We start from the raw sequence: 20338 nt of genomic DNA, 5'->3' as shown, positions 1-20338 counted from the left end.
ATTACCGCTTTTGCCAGTGTCGCTGCGGCTCGCTTTGTGCTTGCACTTGTAAAATGTATATTTTAAAGGCTCATTATTATGGTTTAGTATTTCTCTGTAATGTAGAACAGTGTTAGCAATGTTACTTATACTTTCTCAGCCCTGGAACTCAAACCATTTTCTGATGCCCCCCAAAATATATACAAGTAATTAAATTAATATCATAAACGTGCGACTAGTTGACTAATGGCTTAAATTAACGCCTACTAGTCGACTAGGAAAATCTTTGGTCGGGGGCAGCCCTAAATATGATGTAGTGTTTCTTCAAGAAACACATCTTTCCCTGCAGGATGCTGAAACATTTGGGAAGATATGGGGTGGACATGTTTTCTTTAGTGCTGGCTCAAGAAAGAGCAGGGGAGTCATTACATTGATAAGTAAACATCTACAATTCAAATGTCTCAAACAGAGTACAGATAAATTAGGAAGAGTCATTATTGTTTTAGCAGAAGCAAATTCAGGGGCAAAGGTTGATTTTGGCTAATATTTACATACCGAACGCTGATGATCAGGGCTTTTTTATAGATCTTGAAGGGGTGTTGCAAGCTGATGGCACCTCTCATGATATAATATTGGGAGGAGACTTTAATCTTTTGATGGACTCAGTCCTTGATCATAGTGAAGCAAAATTGTGCAAGCCCCCTAGAGCAACACTGACGCTTCACAGGATGTATAAAAATCATGGTCTTACAGATATTTGGAGACTTTTAAACCCATCTGGGAGGGACTATAAATTTTTTTTCATCAGTCCATAAGATTTATTCTAGAATAGATTTTTTTTATATCTAAGTGCCTCATTTCATCTGTTGTGGATTGCTCAATTGGAAACATCTTAGTTTCAGATCACACCCTGGTGAGTTTAGAGGTGTTGCCACATATAGAGAAAAATAAATCATATAGCTGGCGCTTTAATGTATCCCTTTTGCAAAATCCTGATTTCCAACAAATGTTAAAGGCTGAAATCAATGTGTATATGGAGACCAACTGGTCCTAAGTATCCTCTGTGGGCGTGGCTTAAGGCGGTTCTTAGGGGCCAGATCATACATATGACTCATTCATCAAAAAATTAAAAGCACGAGAACTCATGGAGTTGGAAGGGAATATTAAAAGTGCCAAGGCAGAGCTGAAGCGTCGAATGTCGTCTGATGGCCTCAGAGAATTGACCCGATTGAAACACAGATATAATACTATTTTGTCGCTGAAGGTGGAGTTTTGGCTATTCAGTCATACTTTTGAGTCAGCGGATAAAGCAGGGAAGCTTTTGGCTAGATATATAAAGCAGAGAGTATTTTTCTACCATTCCCTCAGTGAAATCTGCTGGTGGTGAAATATTTACCTTAGCCATTGATATTAATAATGCTTTTAAAGAATTCTATCTTGATCTTTATAGTGCCTCATATTCATCTACCGATGAAGATATTAGAAACTTTGTGGAACCATTAGAACTCCCTAAACTGACAAATTAGCAAAACAATTCTCTTGATTCTGGGATAACCTTGGAGGAGCTTGACACTAGATATGAGCAAATATGTAACTGGGTGTACTGAATCTCACCGGATTATGATATGAAAATAATTAAAAAACTAGCAAAGTGCGCAGAGCTAGTCGCTCACACGTCTGGCTCCTCGCATGGCATTACGTGACCGAATGGGATTTTTTTATTATGATTTTGGAAATATACGGGTTCGGAAATACTTTTATTGGATGGATTAAGTTACTTTATACACTCAGTAGCAGTGGTACAAACAAATGGATTAATTTCAGATTCTTTTACTCTGGATAGGGGCACCGGCAGGGTTGCCCTCTTTCCCCATTATTGTTCTGTCTTGCCCTGGAACCATTAGCAGACGCGATAAGAAAGGAGGATGATTTATCCAGGGGTGATGGCGGGAGGTGTGGCTCATAAGCTTCTGCTTTGCGCAGATGATATTTTATTATTCGTCTCTGACCCTACTAGATCTATTCCTTGCCTCCACAGAATTATTAATTCCTTTTCTAAGTTCTCGGGATACAGAGTTAATTGGTCTAAATCTGAAGCTTTGATTCTGACAGCATACTGCCCTGTAACGGCTTTTCAGCCGGGCGCCTTCCAGTGGCCCAGACTGGGCATTAAGTATTTGGGTATTTTATTCCCAGCAAATTTGTGCGAATTTTGACCCTTTAATAAAAAGTTTTTCGAGCGAAGTGGGCAGGTGAGCTTCAATATATTTATTGATGATTGGGAAGGTTAATGTTATTAAAATTAATTGTATTCCAAAATTCAACTACCTGCTACAGTCACTCCCTATAGATGTCCCCATCTCTTATTTCAAGCAATTTGATAGCATAGCAAAGTCCTTCATTTGGAATGGGAAATGTCCCAGATTAAATTTCAGTAAGCTGCATAGGCCGACTGATAAACGTGGGCTAGGCCTATCCAAGAGTTTGTTTCATTATTATGTGTTCGGTCTCAGACATCTGGCTCATTGGTCGCTTCCACCTGAGAGAGCCCCTCCCTGGTTTTGTATTGAACAGGAAGTTCTTGCCCCCATTTCGCCATTGCAAAGCCTATCAAACTAATTGAAGTTACATCCCGTTACCTCGCATTAACTCTTGGTATGGACAAAATTGTCCAGAGTGTTTAATTCAGACATTTATTTAAATGTTGCCTCGAGCTTATGGCTTAACCCCAAATTATGTATTAATAAGTCCCCTATCTGCTGGTCAGAGTGGATTTTGAGGGAGGTTACTACACTCGGTGACCTATATGAGAGTGGAGTGTTGAGATCCTTTGAAAATCTGGTTCAACCTTTTGGGATTCCCAGATCACAGTTCTTTAGATATTTACAGCTGCGACACCTGCTCTGTATTGTTTTTGGGAGTAGCACACACCCCCCTAAAGTGGCAGATACTCTGGGAGAGGTAATTAATGCTTTTGGAAAAGGTGTATGAGGTGTATTACTCCCTGCTAATTCAGAGTCTGGGGGATGGAGCTTCAACTTCTCTCAAGGGAATATGGGAGAAAGATTTAAATTTGGTATTGGAAGAGGAAGTGTGGGCTAGGATTCTAAAAAAATGTCAAGTCTGCATCTAGAGATACAAGGGTTCGCCTTATGCAATTCAAGATTTTATATAGATTCTATTGGACCCCCCTCTAGATTGTATAGGCTTGGTCTTAAAGACACACCCACCTGCTGGTGATGCCAATCAGAAATTGCAGTCAGGACCAAATGAGGAAGGGATGGGGAGAGAGAAGTCTAGTTTAATTATGTATGTTTATTATACATTTAAAAAAAACAAAAAAACATTTTGTGTATTATTTTATGTGACCACAGGGGTGTTTGTTGGGGGTTAGGGTGGGGTTGGTGATTGGGGAGGGATATTAGTGGGTGTTAATTGTTGAATTGATGTGTTGTGTTTGTCTCTGTTGTGTGTTTTTGAATCAATAAAACATGTTAATAAAAAATAAAACAAATCTTGACATCAGCAGCCTCCTTGGTGATAATGGCTTTAAGCTTGATAACATTCCTAGCGTCATATGGATTACTTTGTGATCCATATGCCTTTGTGCTTTTTGGAGCTTCAAAGTTAGTCACAATTCACTTGCATTGTGTGGACTGACAGATCTGACTTATTAGTCTAAAAATCTTTGTGTTTAGCAAAAGTAAATCAACACATATCTAGAATGGTATGAGTGTGAGCAAATTAAATAATCTTAATTTTCTAGTGAACTTCCTTTTATGAGCTGAATTTACTTACAATTGCAGTCAGGACCAAATGAGCCTTTAGGACAGCACACTTTGATGGTCTCAATACAAAACCACTTAAAAAGATCCTGGTGTTTAGCTTTCCTGCATCCAAAATACAAAAACAATATGGGATTTTTTTTTGTTTTATTTCATTAAATTACATTTCATTAAAATATTTAAATTCCTGTAGTATAATGAGACTGAGAATGAAAAAGTATGGTATTCTGTTATTACGGCACAAGTTCTCCACGCGAGTTCCTGACCTCTTGAACCACCAGGTCTCAAAGTGCTCCTCATGATTTTCCACCATGTGGTTGCACTCAAAACTGCTGCTGTCACACAAGCTCTCCAGTATCTCCATCAGCCGAATCTCACTGAAGAAACCACATGAGTGAATATCAGAATTGCATTACATGAGTACATTACATCAGCGCATGCAAGCAAATGCTGCTCTGTGAGGTTAAGATATAAATATTAAAATGTTCTTCTCACCTTGATTCATATTTAGAAAGTTTTCTTTCTTCCCATGCTGTGTTTCCACCACCAAAATTTTGCTTTGCTGTTTTTTCTAACCCCTGGAAGAAGGAACCAAAACGTATCTGGACACTTTATGATATGGCTTGATTTGAGAGTGAAAATAGATTTAAAATTCAATACATTCATCCTTTTTTAGCATGAGTAAGGAGTCACTATTCACTGGCATTACATGGCAAATAAACAATGTGGAGACTTTTTTTAAATCACCTTTTGTGTTCCACAGAAGAAAGTTGCCACAGGTGTAGTTCATCACATTAACTATGGACATGTTCCACTTACCAACCACAAAAAGGTTACTACTAAATACTTTTTGTCCTCTTTTTGATCTTTTGTTTTATCATTTAAAAGCTAAAACGTTACACTTTTTTATGTTTTGCTTAAAAGTGTGCTTATATTGTCTTTATTTTATTTAAAAAGAAACTTCTATGTTATTTTGTCATCTTGTGTAATGACATTATTGTTTTAAGAGCGATTTTAATGTTCAAATAATAGACATACACACAGATAGACATAAAGATGCATACCTTGTTAAAATTGCTGGTTATTTGACTGCACGTTGAGCACAATGCTTTAAAGTCCTTTGTATAGACAGGCCTAATGGGTAAAATCAAAATAATACAAATCAACTGACAAACAATATTTAAGACTACCATGTTTCCCATCCAAGTTTATCTTGCTCAAAGCTTCATGTCCGCTATAAAAAATAAAATAAAAAACAGTTTTTCTGGGTTGCGTCTAGCTGGTTAAGATGCCCCGAATCATCTAGTGTCTACAATTATGACACGTTTACTATGCATTTTGAAACAGTTACAGATTTCCATGCCGGTTCGCTACAGCTCCACATTCGGATTTCCGCGTCAGCCGCCTCACACGATTGTGGCTGTATGTGATTGTAAAGTGCTTCTGTCAATCAACGTATGAGCCAGTAAACTGACGACACGCGCGGGATACTTGTGTGTGAGAATTTCCATGCAGCATCCACTATTTTGCTAGATGTGTTGTAGATGGGTACGGTGTACCCCAGAATGAATGAATGAATGAATGATGTTTTAAAAGTATAGACGAATTTTATAAATAAATGTCAAGTTGTAAAAATAGGCTTAATTTTGTTAATACAAAATATTTATTTATGTTTTATTTGGGGTGAAATGATCTAGAATTTTCTTCAGAGTTTAATTTGAATATAAGAAGAAAAAACGGTTTTAGCTCGGATTGAAAAACTTAATTGTATTGTAAGGTCAGATCAAAGGATTGGAGACTGAACAAATATTTTCCAGTAAAAAATTACTGAATATATAAATGTATGAATTGTATTTATGAGAAGTAACTGCTTGAAATGAGCATTAAAAAAAACACAACTCACAAGTATATGCCGTATATTGTCACCAGGCAGTGATATTTACGTAGATATTGTTTTAACTAAATAGTGAATACCTTTATTTTGAAATGAAATTATTCAAGTGAAACTGTTGCTGGTCCTCGTTTCCGCGCAGAGAATTTGGAATGTTGCTTGCCTGTACAGTGTCCTATGAGTCGTATATTCCTCCAGATGGCGCTCTACGGCTCAGACAGACAGCCGACTCTTCCATTCAGTTGCATCCAAATCTCAGGACGTTTTTTGGTCTTAAGACAAATGTGCAATAAAACAAACAATCGTTCAAACCTATTAGTTCTAATGTTTATAATATGCATAAAAATTGATACGCGCCCTTGCAATATCTGAAAAATGACTTTTAAAACGAGTGTGATTGGCTAATCCTGACCTGCATCGTAAATAGTAACAGGTTCTACGTGACAACGCCATTTGGATTATTATTTACATCTGAATAATGACAAACATGAGAAACATTAATAGCAACTGAATCGAAAATACACCGCGAAAGTTAAAACAGAAGATTATTTAGACCCGTCTCTAAGCGTTTAGAGAAAACTTCCGGACCACCAACCCCGCCCATTTCAGGATACTAGTTTATGATAAATGTCCATTGTACACACGCACTTTCTATTTATTTGGCGCAGATTCGTGCGCATGCGGAAGAATAATCTCGCGTTATGATGGCCCAAAACGGAGTCTTAAATTAGCGTTGTCTCCAATTTTTTTTTATCATCTGTGTTGTTCTTTTACATTTGTTTACGTGTCCCTACACTAAAGTTGAGGAAAGTTTTAATTTACAAGCAATTCATGATGTTCTCTACTACAGGTTTGATTTTGAAAAGGTAAGGTCATATTCAGTTAAGAGAACATATATATCATTTTTTTACATAAAAATAATTTTCAAACATTTTACTTAAATTATATATTGAAGTTATTTTCAACATCTTTATTATGTAATTAAATGCATATTTCTTATTTTTGATTCACTTGAATCGAAGTGTGTTGCACTCAGTTGATCTTTGACTAAACGAGTTTAGATGTATTTTGGACAGTTTACTGAAAGCATTACCCCAAAAATACTGTAGAGGTACCATGGTACAGAGATGGTAATACCATGGCACATTAATTTATGAATAATTGGCATTTTATTATACCATGGTATTTACCTAGCGCTCCAAGGTTATTTCAAGAATATCATGGTATTACATGTTAAAAGGAAAAACAAAACAAAAACACATAGTCGTAGAACCGTGGTACCATGTCGAAAAACGTGATTGTACCTTGGTATCTGCCCTAATAACATTATAGTACCATTGTGCATGTCCAAAAACCCATAGTAATTGTAATATATAAAAAACATGATAATACTGTAGTACTTTTTTGTGTTGTTCCTGTACGTTTCTTGGACCTCTGTTCATTTCAGTGCACCAGTGAAATGTGTCCTCACCTTCCTACACGCACCAAAGTTTTACATTCAGATCCTTGGTACGTCTTAATACAAGACTAGTGTTTTATATTAAATCAAGAAGCAATTATTAAAATCCAAGCTCACTAACTCCTGCACAACAAGTTCACAAAATTATCAGTAGAACTGATGCCTTTTTTACTGACATTTGTTAATACCAATTCATGCACATAAATTTCATTATGTTAAGTTATATATATTTATAACATATAATATTATATGTATTTATAACTCGGGCACTTTTCCCACTACATTTAAGCAGGCTCGAGTAACCCCGCTGCTGAAGAAACCCGCACTTAACCTCACACAAATAGAACACTACAGACCAGTCTCTCTCATCCCATTCATGGCAAAAACACTTGAAAGGGCAGTTTTCAATCAAATCTCTGACTATCTCTCACAGAACAAGCTGCTGGATGACAATCAGTCAGGCTTCAAAAGTGGACACTCCACCGAGACTGCACTACTGTCTGTCACTGAGTCGCTGAGACAGGTGAAAGCTGAATCCAGATCATCTGTCCTGGTTCTGCTGGACCTTTCTGCAGCCTTTGACACAGTCAACCATCAGATCTTACTATCTACCCTCTCCTCGCTGGGCATCACATGAACTGTGCTTGACTGGTTTAACTCCTATCTCTCAGGTAGGTCCTTCAAGGTAGCCTGGAGAGATGAGGTATCCAAGCCACATCAGCTACTTACTGGGGTACCTCAGGGATCAGTGCTTGGGCCACTTCTCTTCTCTATATACGCAACATCACTGGGACCCATCATTCAGGCACATGGTTTCTCTTACCACTGCTACGCTGATGACATGCAACTCTACTTGTCTTTCCAGCCCAACGACACCACAGTGACTGCTCGAATTTCTGCCTGCCTGGCAGACATCTCGGCCTGGATGAAGGAACACCACCTGCAACTCAGCCCAGCCAAGACTGAACTCCTTGTGTTCAACAGCAGGGTTGGCTGGAAAGACAACAACCATGCAGCTGGGTGCAACTACTGTAACGCCTTCCAAATCGGTCAGAAATCTAGGGGTAACCATCGACAACAGACTAAATTTCACAGACCACATCTCAAAGACCGCAAGAACATGTAGATTTACACTCTGCAATATCAGGAAGATAATACCCTTCCTCTCTGAACATGCCACACAACTGCTTGTCCAGTCACTTGTCATAACTAGACTGGACTACTGTAATGCTCTCATTGCAGGCCTCCCTGCATGTGCAATTAGACCCCTGCAAATTAGCCAGAATGCAGCAGCACGTCTGGTCTTTAATAAATCAAAGAGAGCACATGTTACACCACTCCTTGTCTCTCTCCACTGGCTGCCGGTTGATGCACGTATCAAATTCAAGGCTCTGATGCTGGCATACAGAACAGTCACTGGGTCTGCTCCAGCATACCTAAAATCATTTATGCAGAGCTACGCACCCACTAGAAGCCTGCGGTCAGCTAAGGAACGTTGCCTTGTTGTACCAACACAAAGAGGCACCAAAACACTTTCCCGGACTTCCAGCTTCATCATACCACGTTGATGGAACGACCTTCCCAACTCCTTCTGTGAAGCTGACTCACGCTCTGTCTTCAAAAAACAACTAAAAACACATCTATTCCAAGAGCACTTAACCTGTCATTAAAAAAAATAAATAAATAAAAAAAAAAATGGGGACCAAATTTTCAAGCTCCAAAAAGGACATAACAGCATCATAGAAGTATATAATTAATCCATATGACTCCAGTGCTTTAATCAATTCAGTTCAGCAGAGCTGAAGTGATCCAATCGGTTTTGGGTGAGAACAGACCAAAAGGTAACTCCTTTTTCACTGTAAATCTTGACATCTGTCTTCTTGGCGGTCACAATTTTAAGCTTGATTACACTTCCAAGTGCTTTGCGCATTCGTCAAGCGTATTTGTTTTGCATTATTAAAATGTTTTATGTATTTATATAACACAAAATATACAGAACAATGTAGTCCTAGTGACAAAGTTAATTCAGATTATTTTTTCAGTGAAGAGTTTAACTATTCTAAGTAGTTTAACTGTTCTGTTAGTCTAACTAATTATTTAGTATAAAAAAAGCTGAAAGAACACTTTTCATTGTATTTTTATTAAATAAAACTTTCATCATGACATGAAGTTGAAAACAAAATTGCAGTTAGTCTTTTAAAAGCATAAAAAAAAATCCAGTCGGATTATGGGTTGGGGGTGGAGCGCAGAAGTATAACTTCTAACTTATAAGGGGGGCTGTGACAAAATGTTTAAAAATAATAATGAGAACCACTGCCATACAGTGTCATAGTATACTGTCAAAAAAGCTATACAATACAAAATTCTCCTTTTGTGTTCCATGGAAAAAAAACAGCCGCATATAGCCATATGCTATTGTTTTTTTCCATGAAACACAAAAGGAGAATTTTGTGTAAATACGACATAATATACTTACAGAACAAAGATGTCATGAGTAAATAATGACAAAGTTAAATTTTTAGGTTAATTATTGCTTTAAGTGACCAGCACTAATGACTGCAGCCCTGTGTTCTGTATTTTGCAGTGCGAGGAGTTCTTGACCTGTGTGTGGTTCTGGCACTGTGGCGGATGCAGAGAGAGGTGCGAAGGCAGTTTGGGTCACTGGTGGCCAGTTTGTTTTGCTTCATCTGCACCACACAGTTCCATCTTATGTTCTACAACACCAGAATTCTCCCTAATGTCTTCGCTCTGTCTATAGGTACAAGCTGCATTCCATACTAAACAGGAAAAAAATAATCTAGTTCACATTGGAACATAAAAATGCTTTTGTAGCAAAAACTTTTCTTATTAAACTAATATTCAGGGTTCAATAAAAGCTAAGCTTTATGGAGAGGTTCTACGGTATGTTGACGTTTACAGCAGAAAATAATTTCAGCGTGCCTCTAATTTTGTGAAGAGAAAGAAGAGCTAAAGTTGTATTTAGCCCAGAATATTCCTTGAATTTTTTTGTGGGTGTTTCTATTAAACTTTCTATTTTCTTTAAAATTCCTTCTGTTTCTGGTAAAATGATGGCGTAGTTATGTGAATTTATTTCTAAAATAGTTTTTAATTACAGTTTTAGAGAAGTAATTAGTCATTTGTAATGAATTTTTTTATGCAGTAGTAACTTACCAAACTTGCCAAACACTGTTTTTAATACATGCCTTATTGATTGAATGGATGCATATTACATTCTGTAAATTGGGATCAATGATCCAGATTACAGGACAAATTGTACTGAATTCCATTTGGTTGTACTAAAGTGACATATGTGCATGAGTAGCCTATACACAAACTCTGTCTCCTTATGATTAAGCACTTATGTTTTGGCATTACTCATTTGTTATTTATGATTAACATTTTTATTTGAACACAGAAAAGCAAAACATAAATACATGAAATCAACATTTAACTCCCACTACCACACTTCCCCCTCCCCATCCTCAACCCCACCCCGACCCTCAACAAATGCCCCTGTGGTCACACATGAGCACCTACAAAAAAAACAAAATAACACACATTAACAACTACCCCTCTCTCTCCACTGTTCCACCCCGAGAACCCTCCAAGAACACTAAGTATCTGCCCCATTTCCCAACAAACAAATCCAAATTCCCCATTCTTCTATATGACCCCTCTTCGAGAGCCGCCACCCTCCCCATCTCCGAGCACCGCTCCTGAAATGGGGGTGCTCCAGCTGACTTCCAACCCCTCAAAATCACCTGTCTGGCGATCATAACACTGGTTAGGACCCAATCCTCCACATGTTTGTTCCCCACATTGATGACCGCCCCATCTCCCAAATTACAGAGTCTGGGGCAAAACGAAACCCGAGTGCCCAAGATGTCACATACAAAACTCTGAACCCTCAACCAAAACCCCTGGATCTTAACACACCCGCAAAAAACATGGGTTGTGTCTCCAACCTCCGATTGGCATTGCCAGCAAGTGGGAGTGTCTTTAAGACCAAGCCTATACAATCAGTTAGAGTCCAGTAGAATCTATGTAAAATCTTGAATTGCATAAGGTGAACCCTTGCATCTCTAGATACAGACTTGACATTTTTTTTTAATCTTAGCCCACACTCCCTCCTCCAATACCAAGTTTAAATCTATCTCCCATAACCTCTTGATAGCAGTTAGAGCTCTGTCCCCCAGACTCTGAATTAACAGGGAGAAATACACTGCACCCAGAGTATCTACCACTTTAGGGGGGTGTATGCTACTCCCAAAAACAATACGGAGTGGTGGCGCAGCTGTAAATACCTATAGAGCTGAGATCTGGGAATCCCAAAATGTTGAACCAAATTTTCAAAAGATCTCAACACTCCACTCTCATATACAAGTCACCGAGTGTAGAAACCCCCCTCACAATCCACTCTGACCAGCAGAAAGGGGACTTATCAATACATAATTTTGGGTTCAGCCATATGCTTGAGGCAACATTTAAATAAATGTCAGAATGAAACATTCTGGACACTTTTGTCCATACCGAGTGCAATGCTAGATAACGGGGTGTAACTTAACTTCTACGATTAGTTTGATAGGCTTTGCAATGGCGAAATAGGGGCAATAACTTCTTGTTCAACACAAAACCAGGGAGGGGCTCTCTCTCAGGTGGAAGCGACCAATGAGCCAAATGTCTGAGACCGAATGCATAATAATTAAACAAAATCTTGGGTAGGCCTAGCCCACCTTTGTCAATCGGCCTATGTAACTTATTAAAATGTAATCTAGGACACTTACCATTCCAAATGAAAGTCTTTGCTATGCTATCAAATTGCTTGAAATAAGAGAGGGGGACATCTACAGGGAGAGATTGCAGCAGGTAGTTAAATTTTGGAATACAATTCATTTTAAGAACCTTAACCTTCCCAATCATCGATAAATGTAATGAAGCCTACATCGCTCAAACCTTTTTATTAAGGGATCAAAATTAACTCGGACAACTAAATTAGACATTTGCAGGGAATAAAATGTCCAAATACTTAATGCCCTGTTTGGGCTACTGGAAGGCGCCTGACTGGAAAGCAGTTACTGGGTAATACGCTGTCAGAGCCAAAGCTTCGGATTTAGACCAATTGACTCTGTATGCTGAGAACTAAGAAAAGGAATTAATAATTCTGTGGCGGCAAGGCATAGATCTAGTGGGTTCGGAGACAAATAATAAAATATCTTCTGCGTAAAGCAAGAGCTTATGTGTCACACCTCCCGCCACCCCTGGAAAATCATCTACCCTTCTTATAGCTGCTGCTAATGGTTCCAGGGCAAGACAGAACAATAATGGGGAAGGAGGGCAACCCTGCCGGGTGCCCCTATCCCGAGTAAAATAATCTGAAATTATCCATTTGTTTGCACAGCTGCTACGGGGTGTCTATAAAGTAACTTAATCCATCCAATAAAAGTATTCCCAAACCCGTATATTTCCAAAATCTTAAAGATAATCCCACTATACCATATCAAATGCCTTTTCAGCGTTAAGTGATATGGCCACGACCGGAGTCTGATCATACACCACTGACCACATAATATTGATGAGATGCCTAATGTTATCAGAAGAGCTGCGACCCTGAATAAACCCCACTTGTCCTATATGTATAAGAGATGTCATACCTTTACTTAATCAGTTAGCCAGAATTTTTGACAATATTTTAACATCTAACTGGATCAGGGAAATTGGACGATAACTCCTACACTTGCTTGGATCTTTGTCTTTTTTAAGAATCTGACTGATCCAGGCTTGTGTCATGGTTGGCAGAAGCTTTCCATTCTTTAATGATTCCATATAAACTTCTAACAAAATTGGAATCAGTTCTGTAGCATAAGATCTAAAAACTCAGCAGCAAAGCCATCTGGGCCTGGAGCCTCCTCCAAGGTTATCTCAGAATCAAGAGAATTGTTTTTTTTGCTCAATTGTCAGTTTAGGGAGTTCTAATACTTCCACAAAATATCTAATATCTTCATCAGTAGAAGAAGACATGGAACTATAGAGATCAAGATAGAATTCTTTAAAAGCATTATTAATATCAATGGCTGAGGTAAAAATTTCACCATCAGCAGATTTCACTGAGGGAATGGTAGAAAAACTGACTCAAAGTATGACTGTCTTGCCCTAAATAACCAAAACTCCACCACCTGTGACAAAATAGTATTATATCTGTATTTCAATCAGTGGCCATCAGATGACATTTGGCGCTTCAGCTCTGCCTCAGTACTTTTAATATTCCCTTCCAACTCCACGAGTTCTCGTGCTTTGGATTTTTTTGATGAATGAATACTGTATGATCTGACCCCTAAGAACTGCCTTAAGTGCCATCCAAGCCATGCCCACAGAGGATACTAAGGACCAGTTGGTCTCCATATAAACATTGATTTCAGCCTTTAACATTAGTTGGAAATCAGGATTTTGCAAAAGGGATACATTAAAGTGCCAACTATATGATTTCCTTTTCTCCATATGTGGCAACACCTCTAAACTCACTAGGGTGTGATCTGAGACTAAGATTAAATTGGGGAATAGATATAAAAAAATCTATTGTAGAATAAATCTTATGGACTGATGAAAAAAAAATATAGTTCCTACCAGATGGGTTTAAAAGTCTCCAAATATCTGTTAAGACCAAGATTTTTACACGTCTTGTGAAGCATCAGTGTTGCTTTAGGGGGCTTACACACTTTTGTTTCACTATGATCAAGGGCTGAATCCATCATTGGATTAAATTCTCCTCCCAATTTTATATCATGAGGGGTGCCAGTGGCTTGCTATATCCCTTCAAGATCTATAAAAAAGCCCTGATCATCAGCATTAGGTGCGTAAATATTAGCCAGAATCAACTTTTGCCTATGAATTTCTGTTAAAACAATAAAGATTCTTCCTAATTTATCTTTATTCTGTTTGAGACATTTTAATTGTAGATGTTTACTTATCAATGTAATGACTCCCCTGCTCTTACTTGAGACAGCACTAAAGAAAACATGTCCACTCCATATCTTCCCAAATTTTTCAGCTTCTTGCAGGGAAAGATGCGTTTCTTGAAGAAACACTATATCATATTTCTTACGTTTAAGAAAAGAAATAACCTTCCTTCTTTTTATGGGGTGCCACAACCCATTCACATTCCATGTGGAGAGAGATAATCCACTCATATTAACATTTGACATTTTGACATATGAGAAAAAATAGATTGTGTGTCAAAAATAAAATTATAAAGACCACATTCCAACATTAGTGCAACAGTCGAACCCCGAACTTCCCCCTAAACCAAAGTCAGGTCCACTAGACTGCAAAGCGAGCACCACACTATGACTTACTCATTCCGTAGATTTTATGAAGGACATCACTTGTTGGGGACAAGTAAATACTTTGCAGGCATCCTTAGCATAAATTCTCAAACTGGCCGGGAACATCAGTGCAATGCGTCCCTCCGTCGATGCAGAAGTTTCTTGAAGGAGTGTTATTCCACAAAACAAACTCCAGCCACTTGGTGGAACCAACACAAAAAAAGAGGTGCCCAGTTTCCTCGGACAGTCAAGTGTAGTCAGTGAGTCAGGTCCAAATGGCTTACTCACTCCAATGTCTTTATGAAGAACAATGCTTGCTGTGGGAATGTAAATTCTCTACAGCCATCCTTAGTATCTATTCTCAATTTGGCCAGAAACATCAGTGCAAAAGAGACCTTCCGTTGATGTAAGAGATTCTTGCATTCCTTGAATCGATCACGTTTCTCCTTTTGTTGAATTCGCAAAGTCTGGGAACAAGAACATTTTGTGGTTCTTCCAAGAAAGCCTTCCTTTACTCCTCGCGTAACATGAGATCTTTATACCTCCACGGATCTCCGAGCCGGAACCCTGTGAGCTCGCTCGATTTCCAGCTTATGGCCTGTTATGTTGAGCAGACTCTGAACCCATCTAGGAATTTTTCCATATCTTAGCCTTCCTCAAGCTCAGGAATACCAACAATTCAGACGTTGTTTTGCCAATTATGATTCTCAAGGTCTTGCAACTTTTCCCAAACGCGTTCCAAATCTACTTTGGTCGCTAGCATGTTAGCAGCTAATTCCCTCTCCGATGACTCCAGATAATCGATCCGTTTCTCGACATTCCCGATTCTTGTAACCAGTTTTTTCATCTCCATCGCAGTGATCGATCGATGTATTACAGCAAGATCCTCCAAGTCCACCACGACCTTTGTCAGCATTACAGACATTCTGGACAGTTGACGCTGAGTCTCTCCCACCGCACCGTCCAAATTGACTCCCTGGCCCCTGTCTGGGGCTTCAGCTTGAGCACGTAAGTGTCTTTTAACATCTCCAGAGCCTGAGGATTTTGAATTCTTTGACATGTTGACTTCATAGAACAGTTATGTAGCAGGGTATATCGAATCTCACTGGTTTATGTCATTAAAAGTATTAAAAACGAGCAAAGTGCGCCACGTGACTCTCTCATCAGACATGTTTAAATGTAAAATGAAAACCTGTCAAAAACATGTTCCTGTCACATATCAGCCCAAAATTTAACCTGGGCATGTTTTTGTGAGATTCACCCTTTTGGTAATTTTAGCATACAATTACAATGTTTCACCAGAATTTTTTTTTTTTTTTTTTTTTTTTCCCCCAGAGACACTGCCCCTTTATTTGGCTCTCGGCTTTGGTCATTATTGTGTTCCAATCTGAATTGTGCCTCTTCCTTTGTCTGATGTTGTTGTCTATCCTGAGCAGAAAATTCTATTTTCTACAGTTGCTTTACCATTTAATAATTATAATTTTATAATTTAATTATAATTTTCTTTATTTATCACATTATACATTTGCACATATACAGTGAAATTCTTCTTTTTTCACATATCCCAGCTAGGCTGGGGTCAGAGTGCAGGGTCAGCCATGATACGGCACTCCTGGAGCAGATAGGGTCAAGGGCCCAACAGTGGCATCTTGGCGGTGCTGGGGCTTGAACCCCCAACCTTCTGATCAGTAACCCAGAGCCTTAACCGCTGAGCTACCACTCCCCCATGCCATACCAGCTGGCATTTTATCATTGGGTTAGTGATGCATAAAATGTATCTGTTCGTCATAATTTTCTCTAGATTTTTTTTATTGCCTACTACTTGAAATGATTATGGCCCTGTATTGTCAGATAACATTTAGTTTGATGCAAAATTTTTACTTATCCTCTTGATTGAGATGTTTTGCCTCTCATCTAAGGATGAAATGAAAAATTAAATCCATGTTATTAAAATCCCACCAGACATTCTGAAATTATGAATTAAGAGAAACCTTCATATACCCAGAGGTGTATTTGCTGTCTTTTTGTTTTATAGGTCTTACTGTGATGGTAGACACCGTATTCTGGAATAAGCTGCTCTGACCTGAGGTTCAGGTACTCTGGTACAACACAGAAATGCTCAGTTTTAACAAATAGTTTACCCAAAAATGAAAATTCTGTCACTTACCCTCATGTGATTCCAAACACATATGACTTCCTTTCACCGATCTATAAGTTGTTATTCACTGATAAACATTTAAATACAGTACCTTCAATGCATTGCAGGTTTGATGTCAGTAGCTGTGTTTCCATCCACTTATTTTTAAACAGAGATTGGGAAATCACATAAGTTTGGATGGAAACACTAATACAAATACACTTTCCAAAATGTGCATAACTTTTATTCAGCTAGATAATATGTGCATAAAGTATGATGGGAACATGTGTGACTGCCTTAACAAGCCATGTAAATACATAATTAACTCAGAGAAAATCAACATCACATAGCATCTGAAATGTTGCTCTGGTTATTCTGAAACACCGGACACAAAAGCCTGGCATCAAAATGATTGGCTACTATTACCTCCCGTCTGACACGCTTTTGCTCACAGACATAACACATGGAATGCTTTATTTTTAAATTACGCTTTATTTGCAAATTGTTTTGCAATATTCAGATTTGTCAGATACATAAAATATGTAACTTAGACACGTGAATAGGGACATCAAACGATGAAATCAGTTACTTCATAATTTTGCATCTTGTCAAAATTTCACCTGCCATATTTACTATCTTTCTTTGACTTCCTCCTTGCCTTAAACCTCCCCTTTCCTGTGGTACTTCTACTCTGTCCTACCTCGTGCTCTGGGCAGCACAATCCTATTTATTCCGCCTGGTATAATGGACAGACGGACAAGAAAACTGTTCATCGCAGCTGTTGGCTTCATTCTGCTGTACTACTTTCTGCCCCACATCGAGCGCCGCATTATAATCTACACATTCCCTGTGTTTAACATAATTGCTGCCTGTGGCTGTTCTTTAATGTAAGCTGAACACATTTTGAACACATCACACATGGAAATAAGAATTGGGGGTAAAATGTGCTAAAGTGTACTGTAAAAATGTCAATGATGTTCCAAAATGTACGCCTAATTTTTTATGCTAAATATGATTACGTATATTTTATTGATTTGGGGTTTATTTTCTTGAAAGGTTTTGTGGAAATTGGCCTATTATTAATACTTGAATTTATTGAACATTGGTGTATTTTATCATATTGCTGTTTCCGTGGCGAACGCCATATCATATTGACTATTGTTTTTAGAGGCAGTTGGAGGATTTTCACGTATAGTCACTTGTACTTTCCTTCTGTTTTTCTTACAGTTTGAACAATTACCACAAGTCACAGATATATAAAATTTGCTCTGTAGTTGTGATAGGACACTTGGTGTTAAATGGCGTATACTCCAGTATTTCATTGTATGTTTCACATCACAATTACCCTGGAGGGAAAGCAATGCAAGAGCTACATAGATTAATGCCATTAACAGCAGCTGTATTGAATTTATTGCTTTAATATTGCGTAATTATTGAAAAGTGCAAGCATTGTGATTAAGTTGCATATTTGTCCCATAGATGTATCATTACACATCGACATACTTGCTGCACAAATGGGAGTCTTGCGCTTCTTGGAGCTTAATAGTAACTGGAGGTGAGTGACTTTCTTAATATTAAATATATTATATGAATAGCTTCATGTTAAGGACAGGTTCATCTAAATGTTTTCTTTCATTTCCTAGATACGACAAACATGAGGATTTGACTCTTGGAAGATCCAATTCTGAAAACATATACACATCTATTAATGGAAGCAAATGCAACCAAGATATCACTGCTCCAAGACTCTCACAAACCTTTGGTTTTCATTGCAGGATTCCATAGCCTTGCAGTGGAATTGTCCCAGTTTCCACCTCTTAGGATAAAGCTAAACAACAAGCTTGTGCTTCTAGAAAGACTCTGAAATACTGAACCCAATTACCGGTAATGGAAACTTGGACTTTTCTGAAATTTTCAATAATAAACTTTGATTAAAATTCTATTAACCATTATGTGAACAACCAATAAACATTCCCAAAAAATGGTTTTCTTAATTCTGTTGAAATAAGGGTCTGTTTTAATGGGGAGCCTTCTAGAGCAGCATTTCTTAAGTACGGTTCTCATAGCCATAAATGTCCAGTCTCCAGTGCTGGGTAGTTCTAAATTGTAATCTGTTACTGTTTATAAATTATATGACAAAAATTTTAGACAGTTTTTATAATGGTATCTGATTGCTTTGGATTACTTTTGGATGACTTCAGAACTCATTCTTGCTACCGCTCCATCTTCAGAATAATTATGGCTGGTGGTATGGTCTGTAAATGCAAAATAATAATGTTGTTCTCTGATACACAAAAGTATTGGGACTGTTTAGTCACAAGATTTTGTTTCTGTCAGGCTTCCCCTTTGTTTTACCATGGTACTTTCTGCCACAACACCATAGTTACTACAATTGTAGGCCTACTATAAAACCATTAAATACATGTAATGACTTTCAAGTGTGAAGAAGCCTTCAGAATCTGTGTTCTATTTCTTTGTTAGTTGTGATTAATACAAAGTACCATAGTTTTATTATAGTAGTAACAACTGCAGTAAATATGGCATTTTTGCCAGAAACTATGGTTACCAGGGTTAAAGGAGTTAAAGAAATAATATCATATTAAGTGGTATTTTATTCAGGTTCCAACTTCATGTTTAGCAGATTTTTTATCAGTTCTAACATAGACTATATTTATTTTTTCCGTTTAAGACTGTGCATGTGTGTGCATGTTAACATTTTCAGTTTTACTTGAAAAATGACCATGATTTCTTTAATAGTTTTCTTGACAGCAGTTGTTTTCATCATAAAGAGCAAAGAAATTAACTAAAACTTATGTCAGGATAACCTACACAGTGAATCATGCAGTTACAGCTACATTTTAAGGGTCACATGAGGTAGATGTAACATTTTAACTTTTTACAGTGAAGCAAATATGTGGTTTTGTAAGTATGGGTTACAAAACCCATTTTAAAAGAGCATTTCATGGTTTTTAATGACAGTGGGAACCTCGTATGTCATGATGTCCCACTAAAGAAAAGTTTGTCAAAAGTCATGGAATTTCATTGGTCAATAGGTGTTGGAACCTTGGCCATTTGTGACTCGATTGTAGCCCTTATTGCAGCTTTGCCATATGGTGTGGCATTTTCTTGCCACCACATTTTGTAGAGTGTAAATATGTTATTACTGTGCCTCACAACGGTTCCTGCATCAACACTGGAAATAACCATCACATTAATTATATTGTTGCTTTAGTTTCAGACTTTATAAAATACTTTTGTGTCTTTGCATAAGATTAAACAGATTTATATTTATATATATATATATATATATGTGTATGTGTTCAGTATTCTAAAACGTGACAACACGTCAAGTACCACTAATCCCATTAATAAGACTCTTTTCCCACATTTTTTCTTAGTTTGGATTAGAATTCAAATAGATTCAGTTATCTAATCTAAAAGTGACAATAATCACAAAGAAAATTACATTACAGAAAGTAAGGATTTACACATTTCAGTGCAACTTGGTTTGAAAGGGCAAACCTTTTATTTACAAATAACCACAAAAATTAAATGGTTCCAGTCTGAATGCTTCCTCCTTTATCAAATTGAATTAAAAAAATTATAAAATGTACAGTACATTTACTTGTCCCATAATTGAATCCCTTAGATATAAAAAGAGTTGTGCTTAAGAGACAAATGCATTTTCAAACAGATTGCTCAACCTGAAAGTACAACATTATTTACATTATCAGTAAAAAAAAAAACAATCATCAGCAGAGAAACTAA

The 20338-nt window shown here is 37.6% G+C and overlaps 1 protein-coding gene and 1 long non-coding RNA gene across 8 annotated transcripts in view; one reads left to right on the top strand and one right to left on the bottom strand.

The window, feature by feature from the left end:
• LOC127436491 (cysteine-rich with EGF-like domain protein 2) overlaps positions 1-5701 on the bottom strand; it is a 116322-nt gene extending 110621 nt beyond the window's left edge. Inside the window, exons 1-5 of the mRNA XM_051690687.1 lie at positions 5668-5701; positions 4829-4898; positions 4260-4342; positions 4031-4141; positions 3778-3869 (exon numbers count right to left, since the gene is read on the bottom strand). Of these exons, the coding sequence (XP_051546647.1) occupies positions 3778-3869; positions 4031-4128 (190 nt within the window). The 5' untranslated portion in view covers positions 4129-4141; positions 4260-4342; positions 4829-4898; positions 5668-5701. The remainder of the gene's footprint in view (positions 1-3777; positions 3870-4030; positions 4142-4259; positions 4343-4828; positions 4899-5667) is intronic.
• Positions 5702-6309: 608 nt separating this feature from the next.
• On the top strand, positions 6310-20319 carry LOC127436492 (uncharacterized). 7 transcript variants are annotated; one of them, XR_007896410.1, is made up of 8 exons: positions 6310-6521; positions 7548-7785; positions 7980-8955; positions 9699-9872; positions 15292-15441; positions 16002-16189; positions 16469-18125; positions 18214-20319. It is a non-coding gene; the product is annotated as an uncharacterized LOC127436492 (long non-coding RNA). The 7 variants fall into 7 exon arrangements; XR_007896413.1 differs by having other exon boundaries at positions 7548-8955; positions 16469-16527; positions 17287-18125; XR_007896414.1 differs by having other exon boundaries at positions 7548-8955; positions 16469-16535; positions 17287-18125.
• Positions 20320-20338: the final 19 nt, after the last annotated feature.

This window comes from Myxocyprinus asiaticus, chromosome 47, assembly GCF_019703515.2.
Source record: "Myxocyprinus asiaticus isolate MX2 ecotype Aquarium Trade chromosome 47, UBuf_Myxa_2, whole genome shotgun sequence".
NCBI classification, from domain to species: domain Eukaryota; kingdom Metazoa; phylum Chordata; class Actinopteri; order Cypriniformes; family Catostomidae; genus Myxocyprinus; species Myxocyprinus asiaticus.
The sequence above is the reverse complement of the archived record's forward strand: the minus strand, read 5'-3'. Positions and strand labels throughout refer to the sequence as shown.